The following is a 23,033-nucleotide window of genomic DNA, read 5'->3' as shown; positions in this document are numbered from 1 at the left end:
ACCCATATGTAACAACCATAGCACCTGCTTGAAGTACTGACTTCTAGGAGAAGAGCCAGCCTCTAAATAGCACAAAAGCCCTATAGGCCAAAGTTTTTCAGGAAAGCGCACTTTCCAAGGCTGCAGGATGCAGCAAGCGCCACGGGTCATGCTTACCTCTAAGCTGTGGATCTCCACTAGTGCAGGCTGTCCTTCTGAAGGCAGGTTGGGAATCACTTTAAGGAGCTGACCACCAGGACCAAATCTGGCACAGACATGAGGTACTGTAAATTTCTCAGGAGAGGTTGGTCTTGATGGAGCTGAATTTAATAAATAAGAAGAAAAACAATGAGCTAGCTGGTCATGTCTAACAGCTTCTGAACCAGATTCCCAGCTCAGGCTTCCTGCCCAAACTCCTTGCCCAGCTCAGCTTCAGACTGACTATCACAGAGCACCCAAGAGCAAAAGAGCTGAACAACTCACACACAAAAACAGTTTCTTACTGACTGGTGCTTCAGCTGGGGGAGCTCTCAGCAACATCTTCTAAAGCTACATCTCTCAGGAGGGAGTCAAAATGGGATACTGGCACAAATCAGAACAAGAGTCTCTCAAGGGAAACTAGGAGTTCCAAGACTGCTCACCCACATAACCAGTGTGGGAACATAGAGAAGAGTCATCCAAGGCTTGACTGGACTCAAAGTTACACATTAACAATGTACATGTGGTCGGGCAGACAGCTCTCAGACCCTGAGAGAAACGTCAATCCAAGGGCCAGCACTGGCCTGTACCAACAAACCATGGCATTTGGGACAGTGGGCACAGGCTGCAAAGAGCAGCTGATTGGACTCCCTCGTTCTATCCCAACCTGGTGGCTTCAATCTGAACTGCCGAGACGCACCTTGCTCCACAGCAGGCCAGGAGGTGTCTGCAGGGTAGCTGTACTCTGGAAAACCATGGGCACCGCTGAAATTGCTGGCATAGGTGCCATAGGCATAATCACCATGAAATGAGCCTGGGGCATGAGGGGCCTCAAAGGAACCGCCAGTCACATTGTGGCTTCTGTAAATCTGACTCTTGGGAAAGAAATCAAGCAGAGAAAGTGAGTTCCCATGAACGCTAGAAAGACAGTGGGTAGGTATACTGTTAGAACTAGGCGGAGACAAATTTTTGGTCTTGACTTAACACCTGCTCTTCCCCCTGCCAAGCCTGCCCAGCACACCTGGTGTGAGTGGGAGCTGAGGCTGCTTCGGCGGCTGGGCAGGCTGTGAGTGCTGTGCAGGCTCCGTGCTGAATGCTCGCTGTGGATGCTACGCCTGTCCACTTCTTCTCCATAGGGGTCCCTGTGAAGCTCAGTGTCATCATCGAAGCTCCCCGTGAAGCGAGGGTCATACCTCCAGTGATCATCACATTTCTCAGGCCTAGAGTAAACAAGGGACCAAGGCAGGGAATTGGAAGGGCAACTCTCTGGGACACCATGTAACTACTCAGGAACTTAAGGCTGCAGTTAGCCCTCACTGCTCACTGCCCTCCCTTTGTCCCTCTATCCTGAGGCTGTCTTCACCCTGAAGAATGTTAGTCATAGCTAACCCTGCAAGCCTGGCACAAGAAACCAAATCCTAGGTTCAGACGCAGGTGATCTCAGAGAACACACTGCAGGTACAACTTGAGGGTGGTTTCTTTCCTGGGTTATGGGCAGGATGGAGAAGGGCACTGAAGAAAGGGGGCAGACCTAAGATCCTCCCAAAGCCACTGGGAAGGAACACATTAGGCCAGAGGTGGGCCCAGGGAGGGGTGGCCAAGGCTTCCTCTTTCAGACACTAAGAGATTACTTCCCAGAAGCTCCAGAACTATAGCTGATTACTTCCAAAGACAGGAGGAAGGCAAGCAAGAGCACACCTCAGCTCCCACCAACTTCCTTCACACGTGTACAGCTCACTAACCTGTCACTGTAGGCATAGTTTTCCTTCCTGTATGGGTCGTGTTCGGAGTCGTACCAGTACCTCCGGTCCCAGGTGCGAGGGTCCCTGAAGCGAGACCCATAGTAACGATCCCAGCGGCCTGGGTCTGTAAGTGAGGAATAAAGGGATGAATGCAGCAGCAACACACAGAAGACGCACCCTGCTCCCCTGGAGCAGGCGGACAGGTCAGGAGTAAAGGACAGGCATGGTCTAGAATACAGGCCCCGATCCAGAGAGGCCAGCTGCCTCCTGATCATGATGTGGCAGGCACTGGCTGTTCTCTCAATACACATATTTAGATGAAAAAAAGAAAAGCCACTGTAAGAGTTCTATATTAAGTTCTTTTTCACCTTTTTGATTTGTTTTGTGATATGAGGGATCAAACCTAAGGCTTCAAGAATAGTCAGATGTACAGCTATAGCCCCAGCCTTGATAATATTTTTTAATAGTTAATCTCAACTACAAATTATACTAATTATCTTCCTCATGTGATTCAAGATATATATTTTTTAAGATTTATTTATTTCTATGTGCACTGGTGTTTTGCCTGCATGTATGTCTGTGTGAGGGTGCCAGATCCCCTGGAACTAGAGTTACAGATGTTGAGAGCTGCCATGTGGGTGCTGGGAGTTGAACTCAGGTCCTCTGGAAGAGCAGTCAGTCAGTCACTTAATAGCTGATCTATCTCTCCAGCTTGTGTTTCAGAATATTTTAAAAATAATTTCATTAAAAGCTAACTCTAAAAAGAAATATTAACATTATGAACAAACAAGAGGTATCATTTTAGGGGAGTGTGTATAATATTCCTGTTTAAAATTAATGCAAATGTTTAAGGGGCAAAGAGCCCCTTGGGAGGCATAAGGAAATACCATGTAGACCTGTCAAGGGACCGTAGGGCAGTATGGTACAGCAGCATACAGCAGGGTTGCTAAGGGAACTCATAGCTTTCCCTAGTATATGTTTTGTGGAAGGGAAGTATGGAAGCTATAAAAGTAACTAGAATTGCCACAATGGACATGCTACATCTGTCACCAAGGAGCAAGCATCATCCTCAAGCGGCTTCTGAGCATTCAAGTGTGGCAATGTGACTGGGGAGCCTGTCTTACATCCCACTGTAGTCTCATTAGCTCAGACTTGAATAGTCATAAGTGGACCAGGAAGTCTCAGAACTAATCACTATACTTTATGACAATACAACAGATGCCATGTTGTGAGTACAATGTGACTTTTCAATAAAGTTGTCAAAATGATGATTCTTAGGTGCTAAGAATTCTCAATTACTTTGGCTCTTGGGATAAAAACACAGGCCAGTGAAAGGAAAAGTGAGCTTGATTCACCTGCCAGACCATGACTTGTACATGACTGCATGATCACAGGCAGTGGTTGGACAGTCCCCTGATAATGGCTACAATGTCTAAACATACCTCCATAATCATACTGGCTGGAGTAATAATTTGCATAGTAATCACTCTGACTGCTCCATCCACTCTTAGAATTATAGTATCCTTCAGGATAACCTTGCCTGGAGGAGAAAAAAAAAAAAAAAAGAGCTGTTAAACACAGTTTTTGTTTCTTAAAGTATAGTGAGGAATTAGCCAACCCAAAATTCACACATTCATAAAATTACCTCAGCCGTGGAAAACTCACAGATCACAAGCAGAAACAAAGATCAGACTGTGGAATTCATTATGTAGCTACCTGAAAGTGAGCTCATCACAATGACTACAGGACCATGTTCAACAAAAGAACTGGCACCTCCTGTGTTTCAGTGCTGCAGCCTACCAAGTTTTTATGTCACACTAAGCAACAAGAAGCACTAAACTCAAAACTAACCTAAAATTCCTACTGCTTTCTTTTTCTTTTATTCTTTTATTTTTGAGACAAGGTCTCACTGTGTATCTTAGGATGGCTTTACACTCATGATGATCCTCCTCACTATGCCTCCAAAGTAATGAATTAGTTGTGAGCCACAAGAAAATGACAATTTCAACACCCTTTAAGGGAAGGTCACTAGCTATGTGTGCTCAGCATGGCCTTGGAGGAGCAGATCTGTAAGGCTGGCCAGGGCCAGCAGATCAATAAAGAGTTAGCTTCTTCTATGCCAATAGACTGGACCATGACCCCAACTCGTTATGGAGAAGGTAAGATTTACTCAAAGGAGGGTGTATGTGCTTCTGACACTCTTGGGATTCTCAAAAGCACTAAACATTGTTTTTAATTTTCTGGTACTCTGAACTTGGCTGTTTGGCTAGCATAACAACTGCTCACCCAGCTGCCCAGCACAGGAATATTACCAGCCTGGCCTTAAGGTTTCATTCAGGTTGACCACTCCAGACTTTCATCTGCATAGCCGTAGCTCTAGAAAAACATCTTGATATAGAGCAAGATCAAGAACATGCCACTACCTCAACTGCTCTTACCAACTTACCTACATACAGTTCAGGAAAAACAGTCACAAACATGAGAAATGTACTCCACCTCAAACAGGTCTGACAGCGACCTTATCTCCCTAACACTGAGTATCACATCAACACTGAGTGTCCACACACATAGACAGAGGAGACAAGAGAACAGGCTCTCTTGCAGGCTGTGACAAATGAGGGCTGAAGACACTCAGAGGACCCCAAGAGCTGAAGGGGAAGCTGCAGTCGTAGTGACAAATCACAACAGTGGTAACCAGATCTAGTCGGAGCCTCTGTGTCATACAGTCACTCTTGCAAGTTAATTTTTTATGTTTCTTTTCCTTTTTTTTTTTTTTGAAACAGGGGTTCTCTGTGTAGCCTTGGCTGTCCTGGAGCTCCTGGGCTGTCCTGTAACTCAGAAATCCTCCTGCCTCTTCCTCCCAAATGCTGAGATTAAAGTGAGATTAAAGGTGTGTGCCACCACTGCCTAGCACTGGAAGTTAATTCTTAAATGAAACTGCAGGAAGACACGTGGAAGGTGAAATAACACAGTGGGAAGACACACTGGCTCTGGCCCCCATGCTCTCTTCCTTCTGCACTCCACAAACAGATCCACAGGCCTCTTGTCTTCTCACAGTCTGTGAATCAGGAAGCTGAGCTGTATGAGTCCAAATGCCACTTCCTATCTAAGATCCCAAAAATTTTCTCACAATCAAGTGTCTCTTTGTCTCTGCCCCCACTCGTGTGTGTGTGTGTGTGTGTGTGTGTGTGTGTGTGTGTATGTGTGTGTGTGTGTGTGTGTGTTTGCACATGCACACATGTACATGTGCTTGAGTATATCAGGAATCAAACACAGAGCCTCACATAGGTAGGTACTCCAGAATTCACATAAGCTTCAGAATTGCTATGTTTCATAAAGACCCAGAATGATCAGCTATGCACATCTGCACACAGTTCAGAGTGTACCTTTTGAGGGAGGTACACTAGAGCTACCTAAATGGACAAAGGTTCACATGCAAAGCAGTCTGGCTTCAGACAAGACAAGTCATCAAATACCTCTAAGAACCTGCCTACAGAAAATTCTGAAAACAAGTGCACATATAACCTTAGCAGCTGGGAGCTGCTAAGCAAAAGAGTGATACATCCTTTGTAACAGAGCCAACTACCACCAGCACCTACTCCAGGGCTTGACTAAGCAGGACACCTGCAGGAACCAAGGTAGCAGGGTCCACAGTGACCAAGGCCCACACCCCATTTATTTTGCGCAATAGCCTAGAGTGGACACAAGATCAAAAGCAGGCTCTAGGCAACTGAGAATGCAGATGGAACTTTGACCTGGCTCACAGACTTACTCAGAGGGCACAAGGCCAGGGTTCTTTCCAAATCTCTCTTCTATGACTACAAAAGAGAGGCATGAATAGCCAATATAGGAGATATGCAGGCTCAGGGGTTGGGGGTGGGGTGGGGGAGAGCTTCCAGCAAAGTGGACAGAGTCAGGCATAGAACACAGCTTTCAGTCCCTGTATTAGAGAACAGTCCCTGTACTTTTAGTTCCTGTATTGATGAATCTATGGATTATGCCATCACTGTGATCAGTGTTCTCAAGACTTTGAGAATATCTACAGCAGCCTAAGAGCTCTAACCATGCACTACCAAATTACCAGCAGATTGGGTGTGCCTATGACAGGAACAACCACCCATCTACTAGCATCTACTTCTTCATAACCTTGTACAGGATCTGGCCTAGCTAGGGGCTGGGGACAAATGCTAAGTAACAGCTCTGCTAGGGCTGCATGTGGCAGTGGGCTTAGTTCCTGTTTGTTCATGATGACTAAACGGGTTTGTAGAATTCTCTACAGATAAAGAATTATTCTAATCACTAAGTTACCATCACAGCCAGCAACACAAACAACTGAATATGAGAGTAAAGCAGCTGCATCGGATGCAGATCCCACCTGGGAGTGAGCTGGTCGGAATAGTGACTTGCTCGGGAGCTGGGCCGCTCAGGCTCTGAATAGCGATGGTTTTCGGCATAAGCAGATGCTGAGCTGTCATAGGGCCTGTATCGAGGATCATACAGGCCATAGATATCCTGTGGAAAGAAGTTTGGGGGAACGTTAGACTCCATGAAGAGCAGACATTGAGTGGCCAGGACTAGCTCTAGGCGTTCCAGATGCTCACTGTCCAAGAGCAGTACGGCGGGTAGGATTCTCTCATGAAGACAAAGCCTACAGTGCAATCCACATCAACAGGCAGCCAGCAGACTCTCCCTAGAGCCCTGCAGGGCAATCTTCCCCCTGTAGTCTTAAACATGGAGCCCATATGAGCCGAACAACATAAATGTGCATCAGCCACCACCTCTGTAAAGCAACAGGACCAGGGATCCACGTGAACAAACCCTAAAACTACCAGTTTTTAAAGCCTTACAAAGAGTCTTATTGCTTGTTGTTTTAGAATATAGGGTTGGAGGTTTTTGGGTTTTTTTTGTTGTTGTTTTGAGACAGAGTTTCATACTTAGCTTAAGCTGGCCTGATATTCACTATGTAGTTCACACTGGCCTCAAACTTCTGGAATCCACCTTTATCAGCCTTCCCAGTCTTAGAATTACAGGCAAGTACCTGGCTTTAAAAAATTGTACTTTGCCAGGTGGCAGTGGCACCGCATGCCTTTAGTCCCAACACTCAGGAGGCAGAGGCAGGTAGATCTCTGTGAGTTCAAGGCCAGCCTGGTCTAGAGTGAGATCCAGGATAGGCACTAAAACTAAACAGAGAAAACCTGTCTCAAAAAAAAAAAAAAACAAAAACAGGGCTGGAGAGATGGCTCAGCGTTTAAGAGCACTGACTGTTCTTCCAGAGGTCCTGAGTTCAATTCCCAGCAACCACATAGTGGCTCACAGCCATCTGTAATGAGATCTGGTGCCCTCTTCTGGCCAGCAATCATACATGCTGTATACATAATAAATAAATAAATCTTTAAAAAAATCAACAACAAAAAAAATTGTATCAGCCCCATTATAACAAAAACTATAGCCTCTGCCCCATCTCTGAGAAAAGGCCTCATAGGACATGTGGAGGTCTGAAGAGAGATGAGGTGATATGGGCATGAATCAGAGCTCATCTTCCATGTACAGGTAACATGGAATCTCATGGGAAATGGTTCTTCTCACTACTAAGGACCACAGCACAGAAGAGGCTTGGGGTTCCCAAGGAGTCTGCAACCTATCTGTGGCTCCACCTACTCAGTAGCCCAAAGTCAGGCCACAATGCTGAACTCCCTCACACAGAAAAGATAGCTATGGCTCCTCCTTCTAGAATCTATAATTTACTAGTCTTTAGGGCACATATGTAACTGCTCGCATATGTATACCTGATGGTGCACCAGGCTAACAAGAAGGTATAAGCCAGAAGCTATGGCAGCTTCTGACCTAGCTGCTACAACCCTGTTCCTAAGGTTCTTTCTGACCCATCTTCCTGTACAATGCCAACTGTTCTCAGGCCACACAAGAATTCAACACCACCTGGCCCCAAACACCAGAGGACTTGGGTCTTTCACCTTTCAGTAACACAATCCACCTACCTTGAGTAATAATGAGTCTGAGCCAGAGGTAAGGAAAAGCTAACAGTGATCAAGCGTGTTCACAGACAACAGCATTTTAAAGTACTGCAGGATTAAGCAGAACCTAAGAGCAGTTGTAAGCTTGCACCACTGCAGGAGGAGGCAGGAAGGAATTCTAGGAGCCCCCTACTCTGCTCCCACTCTGCAGGGTCACTGGTATCTATGTACCTGAGAGGGTTAGGGTCCCTCACCTCTTTTCATTACTACACATGGATAACCTAACCTTTTCCCTCAAAGATTTTATTCTCAAGGAAGGGTATAAAAGATTGCTAAAGTTATTCCTGTCATTGGTTTCATGAGTTGTTTTTGTTGTTAAAACCAAATGAAAGGTACCAGCAAACTGGCTGACTTGAGTTTGATCCCTGGAACACACATGGTGGAAGAAGAAAACCAACTCCTGAAAGTTGTCTTCTGACCTTACGTGTAATGTAGAAGGTGTAAGCCCACATGCAAACACGTACACACGTACACATGCACACAAATAAGTGTTTTAAAATATATAAAAGAGTTGGATATAGTGGCACGCCCTGGTAATTCCAGCACTCGGGAGGTGGAGACAGGAGGATAAGGACTTCAAGGTCATCCTTAGCTACATAGGAGGCTAGCTAGGGCTAAATGAGGCCTGTCAAAAACAAAAATACCACATACAGAAGTGAGGCGGGCTGAGGGCTGAGGCAGAGGATTTTAAGTTCACAGCTAACTTGGCCAACACAGTGACACATTGTCTCAAAGCACGACAACAGAAAATTAAAACACACAACCTACCAAGGGCTAACCTATTCCCTAAAGAAGTAAGCACAGCACTGTAATTGCGTCAAGCACGTGAATGCTCCTGGAAACATGGCACTCTTTTGATGTTGGATTACACAAAAACTACACTGGTTTTACAAGCAACCCAACATACTCCATCTGACAGGACCCTCTGAAAGGAGACCTTCACTGGTGCCTGGGGAAGACATTTCTCAGGGGCACCACATGGGTCTGAAGACAGGCTACTCTTGAAACAGCATAAGAGGAGAAAAGGGGGACCAAGTGAGGAAAGAAAGACAGTTAAATGTTAGTGCTCTTACCTGGTAGTATAGAGAGGCCGTCCCAGGATCCGACGGGTATGGTGAAGGGTACTGAGACTGGTAGGCATCATAAAGGGGCCTATAATAGTAGTAGGATGCCAAGTCTTGAGGTGCTGGGCCAAAAGCATTAGGAGGTGGTGGGTGCAGCCATGGCTGCTCTGACCGCACAGCTGCCTGGCTGGAACTGGTAGATGTAACCGATGCACTGGAGGACTGTGGTGGCTGAGGCATGTTGACTGGAGCTGGACTTGCTGGTGGCTGGGCCAAGCTTTCAGACTGTCCTTGTGTGGGTGGGCTTTCTGGATTTGAAGGCTCTGGACACGCCGCTTGGGGCACTTGTGGGGGAGAATTCTGTGGCTGAGGAGGTACCAGCTCTGTCTGGGCTCTTTCTAGGCTATACTGGTCCTGGGCATCTTTTGTTACCTGCTGGTAGAAATGATCCTGGTTATGCAGCCCAGGCCCAGATTGTCTGGGATGATTGGCAAGAGCCTGCTGAGAAGCTGGGCCATCTGAATGAGATGGGCTATATATTCTCACAGGATTTTCCAAAGTTCTATTTAATGTGAAGTCTAGGGCACCAACAGCTTCTTCCTGATTACTGGAGTGATTTGCTTTATTATTATTAAGTACCAAGGTACTGTTTGCAGGTGGAACTAGCATCACATTTGTACTTCCATGAGGGCTATTAACAAACTCAGAAGGACCCTTTTCTGCATTAGGATTCTGACTTTTAGGAAATGAGTTCTTTGGAATTGGAGGGGATAGCCGCTGAACCAATAAACTGGCAGGCTGGCTAGCAATCATTTCAGAAGACCCAGAACCTCGAGGGACACTGTTAGGCAAAGATAAGCCAATGACAGCACTGGTTGAAACTCCAGACAAAGCAGCATGTTCTTCGGGATCACCACTGAGAGCCCTGCTGCTGCTCACTATAGATTTCTCCCCCACCACAGCATCTCCCCAGGACTGATTCTTCTCATTAGGATTCAGTAGGGACACAGAAAAATTTATAGGCTGAGCCAAATTATAGCTTTGATCAGGCTGGGCAATCAGGACAGGTTGATTGTGCAAAGATTCAGTGGGTGGCGAGGACAGCAGACTGGCATAACCAGAACTTGCCTGCAATGGAAGGGCCTCCTCTTCTCCTACCTTGGGAGGGTTTTCAAGGTTCTCAGAAGCACCAGGAGGGTCTTGGTTCTGCAAGGGTAGCACAGATCCTGGTTTCCGTGACTGTTGTCCAGACATTCCCTTTTCTGGATGATGAATAACTTCTGAAGGTTTTGGTTTGACAGGGACATAAAGTGCAGGGGCAGCAGGGGCTAGAAGGACATTGCCACCAAAATCTGGCAGCTCATTTTGTGCCCACAGAGTTGTTGCCGGGCTCTCACACTTCCCAGGCCCCTGGGCCCTGGCCGAGGACCTCTTCTCAGGCACTGGGCGCACAGTATCCAAGGGTGGCCCTGCTGTGTGTGAAGCCAGGTGTCCAGCTTCCCCAGTAGTGCTAAGAGGCAGAGGGCAGGCCTGAGGTGCACACAGTGTCTCCATATTGTCTGGTGGCTGTTCCAGGTTCCCTGGGGCGGCATCAGGTGGTACAGCAGCTGCCCTGCGCTTCTTCTGGCGGTCCCGGGTCCCTCTCACTTCAACCACCATGTTCGCACGATCTGCTTCAACTGGTTTCACTCCAACCAAGTGGGATTTTACTGGTTCAAAAGAACTATTTGCACTTGTCTGGAACACTCCTGTGGGTTTTGGAGGGCTTGGGGTTGAGGGCTGGGACAGGCTGCTGCAGTAATTTTGGCTCCCAGTCATTTCATCTGTCTCACCTCCAACAGGAGAAGAATCAATTTGCTTAAAAAAACTCCCTGAAGTATCATCTTCAAGTTTTCCAACTTCTTGCTGAATGAATGTGCCTACCAATTCTTGGGGTCTGGCTGAGCCAGGAGGACTTCTGTGGCTGTGGCTGCTGTAGCTGGATGACACACTGTCGGGTCGTGTAGGATGCAGTGGTATGTCAGGGGCTTCAAGATTTAGCCCCCCACCTCTGGTAAGGCCCACAGTAACAGGTCTTGAGACAGCTGGCCCAGGAAGGGGCCCATGTCGGAACTGATCGCTCAAGGAAGAGGGATCCACATTCAGGGTCTCACGTGGCAAAACTTCTTGATTCTGAACAAATTCTAAGTTCTCAACGTTCTCACACTGTGGCCCACTAGCACAGTGGGTTCCAGCCCCTGAAGTGTCACCCCACGTATCACTAGCAGGGGTCATAGTAGTCTGTCTGTCATGCCGGATGCCCACAGACTGAGAAAAATAAGGTTGTACATCTCCGTCCTGAGCGGCCTCGCTGCTAGGGCCTTGGAGAAAAGCCTGGTAGACACCACCAGTTCCATGTGCAGGTGGTGGTGGATGGCTCAATCTGGGGGTAGAAGAGACGCCATCCAAGTCCAATCTGTCATCAAGGACTGCTTTTTCAGATGAGAGATTCTCCTCATTTTCTGTCTCCTCCCCTTGAAAAAACATTGAGAGAGCTCCAGGGGCTGCGTCTTGCAGGGCAGGGTTAGTTGAAGCCTCTGAGGGACCATGCACCTGGTGTTCAGGGTTATTTCCCTGAGTAAAGGGATTCACGTGGGCAGGGTCTAGCAGATGCTCTTTATTCACTCCTGGATTCTGCCTGAACTCTGGGCTTGCCCACATATTCCCAACTCTGGAATTCTGTTCAAAAGTATGTTTAGGGGGGAAGCTACTCAAAGAGTGATTTTTACTTTGCTGGTGGACCACCTCATTCCCTTCACCACTGGCCAAGGATGCTGGAGTAGACATTAGTGGAACATGGGGCTCATGGCCAGGCCCCTGATATAAACTAGCTGGAGAGGGGAAATGGGACAAGCTGGTAGCCTGGGGCCCCATGTTCTGAACAGGTCCCTCCAGGCAGGGTGAGTGATGCTGATAGGAGGGCTGAGGACCTCCCTGCACTGGCCCCCACTGACCTGGCATCTGTGGCTGAGGGAAGAAAGGAGACGCTGCTTGGGCCACAGCACCATCATGTGGGGGGTGCCTATTCGTGGGTTGGTCGGGCCCAGAACCACTGTCATTCAGATGGCCCCCGTGAGGCTGCTCAGGACCCACTCTTGGAATGTAGTGAGGTGGATGTGGCAGCATCTGTACTTCAGGTCCTGAGCTGGAACCACCTTCAGCACTCCTGCTCATCTCCAGCCCAGGCAGCGAAGAAGGAGTAGATGCAGGGGGAAACGGACTGGTCTCTGCTCTGGGCTGTGACAGAGTTCCTGATAGAGGCTCATGAAGTCCTGTGGAGCTATCCCCAGCATTTGTAGGAGGCACAGGCAAACCAGGCCACTGAGAAAAAGCAGAGAGGGCTGGGCCAGGCAAACTGGGCAGGCTGCTTTTGGATGAACTGCCTACTGGTGAGTTTTGAAGAGTTTGTCTATTAAAAGCAAACGGATCCGTTACTGGCTGCAATGGGCGTGTTATGGGAGCCACTGGTGCATTATTACTGGCTGGCCTCCTGTAAGGGCTGTTGGCCCAGAACATGCTCCGAGGATTCCCAGCTGGGGGTGGTCCAGCCACACCAGACGGGACTGCCTGAGGTGGTGGCTGCATGCTGGAGTCTTTCGTTCAAGGAGATGCTGCTTACAGAGGAGGCAGGTGGAACTTTTCTTTAATTTGTGCTAAAAAAGAAAACAGAAGAGGAACATAAAATCTATAGATTCACAGTGCTGGCTGTAATCAATGAAACTATGAAAATAAAAAGACTTAATGTGATTTCAATCATTTAAATACCAAGGACTCCACTTCTTCACATCCCCACCCCACAATGTCAGGGATTAGACAGTCTGACACACACTACCAGATGTTCTTTAGTCCTTGACATTTCTCTAAGCCGCAACTACCACATTCAGAAAGAGTGAACTCCACTACTAAGAAAGAAACATGCATATCATGCTTTTTGTAATGTTAATTTTAAGTCTGGAAAAGGAGAGTTTACATTTCTAAAATACAGTTATAAAGTTACTAAATATGTTTACCCCTCCAAGTGAAATGTCTAGGGTTGCCCTCTGAAATGAGTGAAACAAAGTTGCTTCTGACCACTGAAGTTGTAACAAGGTTGAGACTAAAAATCCCAAGAAAATTTATAGCCGCTTTACTGGACTCAAATTTCCAGCAGGCAAATCTCAGAAAAAAAAGAGGGGGAGGGCAAGATCCTCACTAGTGTTTTTTGTTTTTGTTTTTTAACAAGGCACAATTCAAGTCTGGCACCTTGAAAGCCCTTTTGTGTCAGACCTTTTTCCTGGCACCACCCTCAAGAAAAAATTTGTTTAGCTAATCCACAGAAAAATAAAGCAAAGGCGGTTTAATTCACAGATGTACACTTTGTCCTTGAACATCTTTCTGAAACTCAGATTAAAATTTAAAAAGGTCCACTGATATATGTATTTTAAGTAAAGCCATTTACAAAAGGTCTCTAATCCTTACCTAAATGTTAGTTCTATTAGTCTATTAACTCCTTTCTATATCAACAGAGAATCCTATCCAATTGACTAGAACCTTGATATAGACTATAATGGAACTTCAATTAGAAGCAATGCCAGGACTTCATTAGGCTCTAACTCGTTGTTTTAATAAAGAACATTGCTTTTTCACTTCACACGAACCAAAAGTAGAAGGAGAGCTGCTGCTCCATCCCTATTTATCTGACCAGTTGTAGAGCCACTAGGGACACAATACCATGGATCTGGACCCAGCCTGGACACAAAGACTTCCATGTTCCTCTTGAGACCTGGCTGGCAAGTGTAAAAGGCAGCAGAGGCTGTCCTTCATCTCAAGAATTTCAAACACCCCAAACAATTAAAAAACAAACAAACAAAAACTAAACTAAAACACAATACACTATACAGGGCTGATGCATCAGGTGTCAATAGGTTGGGTATACATTGAGCAATTCAGGGCAACCACCTCTCTCTGCAACTAGTTTCTACATCCACAGAATGAAAGAATAAGTTTCTTTTTCCTAAAGTTTCTTCTAAATTTATTCTTTTTTTGACAGGGTTTCTTTGTGTAGCTTTGTGCCTGTCCTGGAACTCACTCTGTAGCCCAGGCTAGCATCGAACTCACAGAGATCTGCCTGGCTCTGTCTTCCGAGTGCTGAGATTAAAGGCGTGCGCCACCACTGCCAGGCTAAATTTACTCTTAACAAGATTCTACTCATAGATTCTTCTTTAAAAGACCTAATCCCTATTGCTGTCCCCCAGAATCTAAACTGCCTAAATTTATACTTTTATTTGTAAAAACTTGAAATTATTTTCTCAATAGTAATAGACCAAGAGCTGTTTTGTGAGCTAACATTATCACCTACAAAGAAAATCCCCAGCTCCCATGCCCAGAGCTTTTCACAATTTGCCTGTTTTGGATGTAACAATCTTGTGACTTGAACATTATTCTTTTGTGGGGCGGGTGGAGTGAGACAGAGTTTCTCTTTGAAGCCCTGGCTGTTCTGGAACTTGTTTTGTATACCAGACTGGCCTTGAACTCACAGAGATCCACCTGCCTCTGCCTCCCAAGTGCTGGGATTAAAGGTGTGTGCCACCATCACCTGGGAAATATTCTTTTACTTTTGTTTACTCACCAACAGAAAGATAATGAACTGCCTACCATTTATCTCAGGATTATAGACAACTTTTATTCTGTCCAGCCGCACCTGTTTCAGAGTAACCTACTATTCTCAAAGATGTATTATTCATAAACCCAGCTCTGCAACTCAACTGCCTCCTATCTACATACGTATTTATACAAGACATTCAAAGCACGACTGTAACTGAGGTACTTAAGACATACCCCCTCCTCTCACTGCCAATGACTTAACAGCTGTGAACTTTAAATCACCCAAAATTAGTGAGTTCCACTCTGCCAACAATCTCCCCAATGGTGACTGCTTGTGATACACTTACCAGAAAGACAAGATAAACACCTCTCTTCTAAGTCAAAATTTGAACCTGAACCCTTTAAATGTTGAAGAAGAGGGGCTATACACTAAGTGAGAAAGACACACTAGGACACAATGACATTCACAAACAGTAACAAGCAAGACAGGACATCAAACTCTGCACAGCATCTCAGAAAAAAAACTTCAAGGGCAATTTGGAGATTCATTCAGGTAAATGCCACCAGGAGTAATGAATCACAAGAAGAGGGACCGATCTCAAGAAGAGGAACCAATCCCTACTTTGCCTCTTATCTGCAAGACATGAACAGTGAAACCCGAGGAAAGGGTATGTGTAGAAAAAGTGCAATGAGGCAGCCCTGTGCTGCAACTTGCAGAAGGACCCGTAGGGACAGTAATCCCCGAGTCTGCTGGTTTTATTGCCATGTTCAGGATGCAAAACGCCTATAGTTAACACATTGGAAAGGAAATCTCTACCAGTGCATGACCACTCCACAAGCCATTTAAAAATGTAAGCAAAGCAGCCAGAGTTGATTCTACAGGACTTAAGTGTCTGAACGCTCCACGGCCATGCTGTCATTCTTCTAAACCTTGATAGAAAACAATCCACGACCTCCCTTGAGACATCCTGCTCCGCCGGCTAAGGGATTACAAATAAATGCTGCTACTACTCCCTTGTTCAAATGAAAATGTGTCCCGTCACCAACTCTGCAGAGGAAATCTTCGAGCCAACGAGAGTCAAAAATCTTCAGAACCCAGCAAAAGTCACGCTCGGCAATTTCCTGAACCTTTCTTGGTTTTAAAGAAGTTGCAGGTTTCTTCTGAGGCGTCACGGTCTGGCCAGGCTAACACCTTCCCTAGTGGCTGACCAGTTCCCGCAGTCTAGACCCGGCATCGGCCTCCCGTCAGGCCCGGCAATCGCAGGCCCCCCGGACAACCCACCAAGGCGACACGGCCCGTGGCCCTGCCCGGTGTCTCAGCACCAGGCGGCCTGGTACTGCGGTTCTCCCCAGACCTGGCGGCGTCTCTTGAGATGCGCTCGCCACTCCGGGCTAGGCCCGGTGCTCACTGCGCCTACCCGGCCTCCACAGCCTCGCCCGCCCGCCCGCGGGCCTCCGCTGTGGTCCACACGCTCAGCCCCTCACCCGCGCAGCTGCGGCTGGCCTCTCAGGCGCCGCGGACAGACACCCAGCCGGCGACAGAGGCGGCAGTACGGGGAACTAGCGCGTACCCAGCAGCAGCCGCAGCCATCTTGGCACATCCGGCTCCGGTCGCCGCCGCCGACGTGTCCGACGGCTACGTCAGCGCGCGCCCCGCCCCTGGGTCGCCCCGCCTCTCGCCTTCGTCCAGTCTTTCGCTGCCTCACCCCTTGCCCCGCCCCCACTGCCCTGCCCCCTTGGCATTGCTCCGAACTCGTCCGTCAGCGCCTCAATCTCGCCACGCCCCCTTTTGGCTCCGTACCCTCTCCCGTCCTGGTTTCCGCCCCTTCATCCTTTTGTCCCGCCCCTATGCCTCCCCGCCCCTCCCCTTTAGCGCCCCCTTTCCGTCATGCCCCTCTTGACTCCGCCCCTCGTTCTCGGCCAGTCTTTCGCTGCCTCATCCCTCCGTCCCACCTCGTAGGCCCCGCCCCTCCGCGTCAGTCCTTTACAGCTCCACCCCCGTGGCCCCGCCCCTCACCCACCTGCCGGGTCCAGAGCGCGGGCCCCGCCTCCCGACGTCGCCCTGGTTACGCCGGTTCTGTCCTGCAGGATTCCTGTTTTAGGATTTGATGAGACAGGAAGAAACAATCTTGAAAGACCGAAGCCAGCAGCTCCACTGAGTCCAAAGCCCCAGCAGGCCCTGCCGCCCTCCCCCTCCCCATTTTTCCGTTGGATCCCCTGGACGCCGGCGGGGTGACTGCGCGTGCGCCACCCTGCTTGTTCGAGGGGCTTGGCTGTCGCTTTCCACGGGTTGTACAAGCGTGTGCGCGGGGCCGCGTCCGTTGCTTGGTTACGGCTTTCACCTGCAGCCTGCAGGGTGCAGTTCGCCTGGCTACCGCCTTTGCCTGGAGCTGGCCGGAGCGCTCACGCCGCCCGGGGGCTTCTGACGAAGGAGAGAGCTGGAGCCTGACGGCTCGGTCCTCTATCCTCCCTCACGACTCCTCCCGATGGGGCGCGGTCTCAAGCCCCGGGCGGAGCGCTGGACCTCTTAGACCAGGGACTTTCGCAGGTCAGGCTTGTGTCTGTCGTCTGTCGGTGCAGAGGCTCTCTGGAAAAAGGTGGGTGCTGTCATCTGGGAAGTGACCAGGCCCGGCCCCCTCACCTGTATTCCAGAGGGCTCGAAGGTGGCGGCGCCTGCGAGTCCGCCTGGACAGTGGCGGAACCAGGAGGAGGAGGGAGTGTGGTGGAGCTGGCCTGCGCTCAGCCACGCAAGCAGAGCCGCGAGCTCCGAGGGCCAGTTTCAGCCCTCTTGACGTGGCACTGTGGGTCACTTTGTAAAGCTAACATTTGTCTTTCGAGAGCCAGGTTCCCAACCTCTTTCAACACAAGAGAACACGTGATAAACTCATTCCTAGGCCCTTAGGGAGACGCAGCAACCCCAGCCCCAGGATGGCTAGAGCTACATAATAGAAAGGACTTGTCTCAAAAAACCCAATAATAAATAATAAAATACTTCTCCGTCAGGCTCCCAAGGGTAGGGATGCTAGAGAGGCTCTTCAGCTGTTCTAACTTCTGTCCTAAGGTAGAGACAGGATTCGCTGCTTGTAGGAAGGTTGATGTCCTGCAGCCAAGCGAACCCCTGAGTGACACAGACCCAGTTTAAGGCCCAGTCTGCACCCATGTCCCGATTTGTTGACTATATCCTCTCTGGGCATTGAGAGCCGCTGGACAGTGTGAGGACTGGAATAGAGTACTTCTAATGTATATGCTATAGTACTTCATATGTATAATGTATAGGCGACAGACACAAACTGGGACTGCCGGGGCAGGCAGGGCACGTGGTGACTCCTGGGCTTAGGGGTGCTCCCACCACCACCATGGGTGCTCCTGGTTATGCTTCTTCCCTTTGCCTGGGGACGCCTCATCTATTTAGAAGTTTGACACAGTGTCTCCAGCTCCCTGCAGTCCCGTGGAGCCAGCATCCAAAACAAGCTGTAAGCCACTTCCCTGCCCTTTCTGTCCCTATGACCAACAGCTGGTGACATTATATTCTCTGTGTCTCCACCCAGCCAGCCTCTCCCAGTAGTTGTGCTGTGTGGTGTGGTGGCCCCTGGGCGATTACATGTAGCTGGTTCACTCTGGGCTGGGCTGTGAACATGAAATACACTAGATAGGTAAGAATTCACAGTGACTCATTGGTGAGTGTTTATTGCATGTTGAATCAGCAGTACTCAGTATGTTGGACTGAATAAACCCCTTATTAAAAATTGTATGTTTTTTAAATGTAGCTAGGAAATATAAAATCCACATGTGGCTGTGAGTATGTTCTCCATGGACAGTGCTGGCCTAAATGATGTGTACTTGGCATCCCTAATCTAGAGCTTGAGGCCTCCTTGAGTCGGGAGGCCATGTGGTGCTGGCTCCTTTCTGACACTGAGAAGCTGGGGGCAAGCCTCTGAGGAGTGCTAAGGGAAGAGGTAGCAGTGGTGGTGATTGTGAAGAGAGGGTAGATCTTGGCTTCAAGCCTCTGTCCCTCACACCTACTGGATAGTCCCAGCATCATGTGTTCTTGGTGGTCTGTGCCTACGGTGTGGCACTGTGTTCAGCCCCTGACTGACCCTTAGCATGGACACAGAGCCTGGAGAGGAGAAAGGGTCAGTGTCCAGGATCGGGCTCCCTGAGTAGTCCCAGCCAAAAGCATGTGAGGGCCACAGGGTAGAAAGAGCTGACTGGGAGGGCTTCCTGAAGGAAGAGGGGTGATGGGCTGAGGACGAGGAAGCAGAGACCGTTGTGATTTAGGGTTGTATGTCATTTGTTCCTAGGCCATATAATGTATAGGCTCCTACCAGTGTGTCACCCAGGCTACCATGGCTACCATGTGGCCAATGTGAGGAGAGCTCCTTTCTTGAAGGTTAAGGCCCAGTCGCTTAGGGCAATGGTGGGCAACATGAAAGGAGCCTCAGGCCAGCCTCACTTTTTCATGTGCCCATCGTACAGAGATGGCTTGCAGATGAGGCTCCATACCCAGACAATTGTACCTGCTTCCCATCCATAATGCCGTAGGCACTCTGGGTACTCACTGTGGGTGTGAATGCGGGCTGACCTGTGGACCGAAGGTGCCAACCAAAGCAGCCCAAGCCACTGTATTCCTGTTCTGGGCTGCTGAGAATGGGGCCTGCAGCCCTTCCTTGCCATAGGAATGGATAACTTTGGGTGCTCGCCTGGCTGGTAGAACACAGATAAAACGGCTTGAGCAATTGTTGGGTAGTTGTTATGTCCAACTGTACTGCAAGATTCTAGGAGCCATGGGGGCTGGAGAGATGGCTCAGCGGTTAAGAGCACTGGCTGCTCTTCCAGAGGTCTTGAGTTCAATTCCCACAACCACATGGTGGCTCACAGCTGTCTGTAATGGGATCTGATGCCCTCTTCTGACATGCAGGTACACATGCAGACACAGCACTCATAAAATAAGTAAAGCTAAAAATTTTTTTAAAAAATAAAAGTTTAAAAAAAAGATTCTAGAAGTTAGAGATTCAAGGGTATTAGACACCTGAATTTCCTCACCTGCAAAAACAGATGGTTATCACAACCTGTCCTAGACTTCCTTCCTTGAAGCCTTCTGGAACCATCTTCATGAGTAACAAGAACCATCTTCAGAATCCACAGCAGGTCACTCCCTGGTCCCTTCCAGGTGTGGTACATGTTAACATGTTATGGCCTCACTTTCATGTCTCCAGAGTCCTGCAGTAGGCTTGGCCTATGTTGTGTCTCCTGGGGCATTCTTAGATCACAGAGCCACCATATAGGGCGATAAGCAAGTAATCGGGATGAAGTAGAAATCCCGAGGCAGATGTTGACATCACGCTAACCCAGAAGCACAGCTAGAGCAGAAAGATCTCTCAGCTGTGTTGGGGCCCTGAGAAGCGTAGGAGACCTTTCCAGCACCTGTGCCAAGATGAGGCGGAACCCTGCTGTACTCCAGGCACTGCTGACTGGGCTTAGGACAGATGGACCAGCCCTCTCTCCTGGAGGGGTGTGGACACGAGAAAGCTGCAGATGTGGAGCTGTGTGAGTCACTTGTCAAAGCAGGGCCAGGAGCTCTTTGTGTTGAAGGGACAGTCTGGGTAGAGCTTCTGTATGGCAAGGAAAGGGATCCTTGGGTGTGGCTCTGTAGGCCCATCAAGGGATATTTGCCATGGGATATTATGAATCAAGGTAGGTCCTGGGGGCTTCTCAGCCAGTTTGGCCTGCCCCAGAGGCAGCCTTGGGCATCCCAGGCAAGTGGTGGGCTTTCTGGAGCAAATGTAGACCCCACCCTAGATGCAGCCTCTGGGCAGAGAGTGAGCTTCCTGGCTGCAGCTGCTTCTGTAGTTCCCGAGGCAGGACCAGCATAGCAGTAACGCGTGAATCTGGAACATAGGTGGTGATTTGCATTGCCTGGGTGGACTCCCCCGGAGTCTGGGCAGGGAAGGGACACGGGCCTCGAGAGAGCCAGAGGCACTGCAGTGTGCAAAGGGTGCCATGTGCCAAGCTGGATGTGGCCAGGGAGACTGGAAAAGTGGCCTGCCAAACTCCTCTTTTTCTCGGAGTCCATTTCTGCTTTTGGAGTGATTGTGCTGGGCAACGTGGCTGGATGGCTCCCTTACATTCTTTCTGCGGGAGGTGACCTCTCTCATGGATCTGGGAGTCACTTGGCCCTGGCTCTAGTGAATGAACTGCATGCCTCTTTGAACTTCGGTTTCCTTGTTTGCAACATGAATCAGATCTTGGGGTGGACACAAATACTGTCTGGAGGACATCCTGCTGGCCAGAGGAGCACTGGAGGAATGCTGCCAGCAGAGGGAGGCAGAGAGCCATCGACGAATCTGACCAGCCGTTGAGGGGTCCTTCCAGCCTTCCTCACTTCAGTTAGGTGCAGGTGTTGCACACCCTGCACCACCCCCCCAGCAGCCCTCTCTGAGGGAAGTCTTTATTTCTGGATTCTATGAAGGTTGTGGGCTTGCTGAAGACGGCAGGTGCTGCATAAATGCTCCCTGAGTTGAGCACAGTGGAGTCATAGAAGATGGTGGATCTCCAAGCTCTGAGTTCAGAGACTCAATCCTCCGCCTTGTGGGAACCAGTAGCAATGCTGTTAAGATAAAGGAAAGGACCTTGTTCTGTGTCATCCCTTCTACCTAGCCTGCTGTAGCTAAGGTCAGTGACCTTTTTTCTCCCCTTCCCTTTCCAGATTAAGAAGACTGAGTTGGTGGGGAGTAAATGGATAACTTAGGTCAGGCTCGTTTCTCAGTGCCAACTCCAGTAGAAGGCATGTTTACCCCATGCAGAGGACTCTCATAAGAAACACAATACAGTGTTAAATATAGAGTTATAGAAATAACATGGTGCTGAGGAGAATGGACCTCACAAGCAGTGGGATCCAAAAACAAGCCATGAGGTCAAAGTTGTGTGAAGGCATCAAACCCTGCACTTTGTGCAACACCCTGGGTGGCATGTGCACATAGAAGCCCAGCAGCACACACTCTTGGCCACTGGAAACCTGGTGTCATCATCTCACCATGAGGATGATGACCAGTGACTATATATATGCTGGGTTTGACTGCTCAGGAATGCTCTTAAAATCCATGCTGATGACAACAGCCATGCTGTTTCTGGGTCCTTACCATGACCGAGACAGAGTGCCAGTTCTATGTTTGTGGCCAAACCATCTATACTCAGGCCTTAGAGGCCAGCACCTCACACAGGAGGACACTCTAGGGATCTTCTATCCACAAGCTGCCTGGCAGAACATGAAAACACCAACCATGAGGTTAGTCAGGAACCAGGGTAGAGCTGTATTTAATCTTTAAAGTTCAGGTACAGAGAATAAAGCCACACCATCTTTAAGGTGTGTATGCTGAGCATAGAGCTACCCCATCTTTAAAGTGCATGTGTAAAGGGTAGAAACCCTCTCCTTGATCTACAAAATAAAGAGGTTTGGAAAGGTTCCATACACTTCTATTATTATTGTTGTTGTTGTTGTTATTATTATTATTATTATTATTTTAAATTTTATGTGCATTGGTGTTTTGCTTGCATGTATGTCTGTATGAGGGTCTTGGGTCCCCTGGAACTGGAGTTATTGATAGTTGTGAGCTTCCATGTGGGTTCTGGGAATTAAACCTGGTTTCTCTGGAAGAGCAATCAGTGCTTTTAACTACTGAGCCATCTCTCCAGCCTCCGCCCCCACCCCCTTTAGAGATCCACAGTATACATAGCAGGCTTGGGGATCCTGGAGTAAAAGAACTCCATTTCCCCTAACTCCTACCACTGAGTTTCTCAAGACCACTGGCATGTTTTGGTACCATCCTAAGTAGCACTGTTCAAGTATTGTATCAAAATACCGTTGCAGAAAAATGTACCTTGTGTTATGCCAAGAACCTCTGTTGGGACATTTACCAGGAGCACTGTCCCCTCTACCAGAGGCCCTCATGTGCAGCTGAGGATGGGCCTGGGCCACCACAACTCCACAGGGTCTGCAGTCACATGGTAAAAATCATCTCCCCATGGAGCTTCCCTGATGGTAAGGCTTTCAGGACAAGGCAAGACTCGTGCCTGGTTGGTTCCGGGAGCTGCAAGAGGATGTCAGCACTCCGTCTCTTATGGTTTCAGGCTTAGCCCCACTGCCTTGGCTGGGTTTGTGGCACTGATACCCTTGGGTCCCTCTTTGTACTGGACAGAGCAATGCGGAGCCACAGTTGGGGCCCCCTCTGACAGCAAGGGACAAAGCACCAGTGTGGCAGCCTCTCCTCCTCACCTCCCTTTTTATTTGTTTATGTACAGATAAAGGGTCTGGCCTTGAATTCCTAGTCCTCCTTCCTGTCTTCACCTCCCAAGTGCTCCCAACACTACATCTGGCTCCATGGGTTGTTTATCTAGGC

At 48.7% G+C, this 23,033-nt stretch overlaps 1 protein-coding gene across 10 annotated transcripts in view; it reads right to left on the bottom strand.

Moving 5' to 3' along the window:
* Sec16a (SEC16 homolog A, endoplasmic reticulum export factor) overlaps window positions 1–16,841 on the bottom strand; it is a 37,983-nt gene extending 21,142 nt beyond the window's left edge. For 4 of the 10 annotated variants that reach the window (XM_028868805.2, XM_028868809.2, XM_028868810.2 and 1 more), the window contains exons 1-8: window positions 16,123–16,263; window positions 9,025–12,707; window positions 6,295–6,431; window positions 3,362–3,459; window positions 1,920–2,043; window positions 1,199–1,397; window positions 878–1,052; window positions 157–299 (exon numbers count right to left, since the gene is read on the bottom strand). In XM_028868805.2, the coding sequence (XP_028724638.1) occupies window positions 157–299; window positions 878–1,052; window positions 1,199–1,397; window positions 1,920–2,043; window positions 3,362–3,459; window positions 6,295–6,431; window positions 9,025–12,639 (4,491 nt within the window). In that variant the 5' untranslated portion in view covers window positions 12,640–12,707; window positions 16,123–16,263. Of the gene's footprint in view, window positions 1–156; window positions 300–877; window positions 1,053–1,198; window positions 1,398–1,919; window positions 2,044–3,361; window positions 3,460–6,294; window positions 6,432–9,024; window positions 12,708–16,055; window positions 16,075–16,122; window positions 16,291–16,658 lie in introns of those variants that run through there. The other 6 variants (XM_028868813.2, XM_028868814.2, XM_028868815.2 and 3 more) reach the window with 6 other exon arrangements.
* Between the last annotated feature and the right edge of the window lie 6,192 nt (window positions 16,842–23,033).

Source organism: Peromyscus leucopus, chromosome 4 (genome assembly GCF_004664715.2).
Source record: "Peromyscus leucopus breed LL Stock chromosome 4, UCI_PerLeu_2.1, whole genome shotgun sequence".
Taxonomy (NCBI): domain Eukaryota; kingdom Metazoa; phylum Chordata; class Mammalia; order Rodentia; family Cricetidae; genus Peromyscus; species Peromyscus leucopus.
This window is presented reverse-complemented; position numbering and strand designations above follow the sequence as displayed.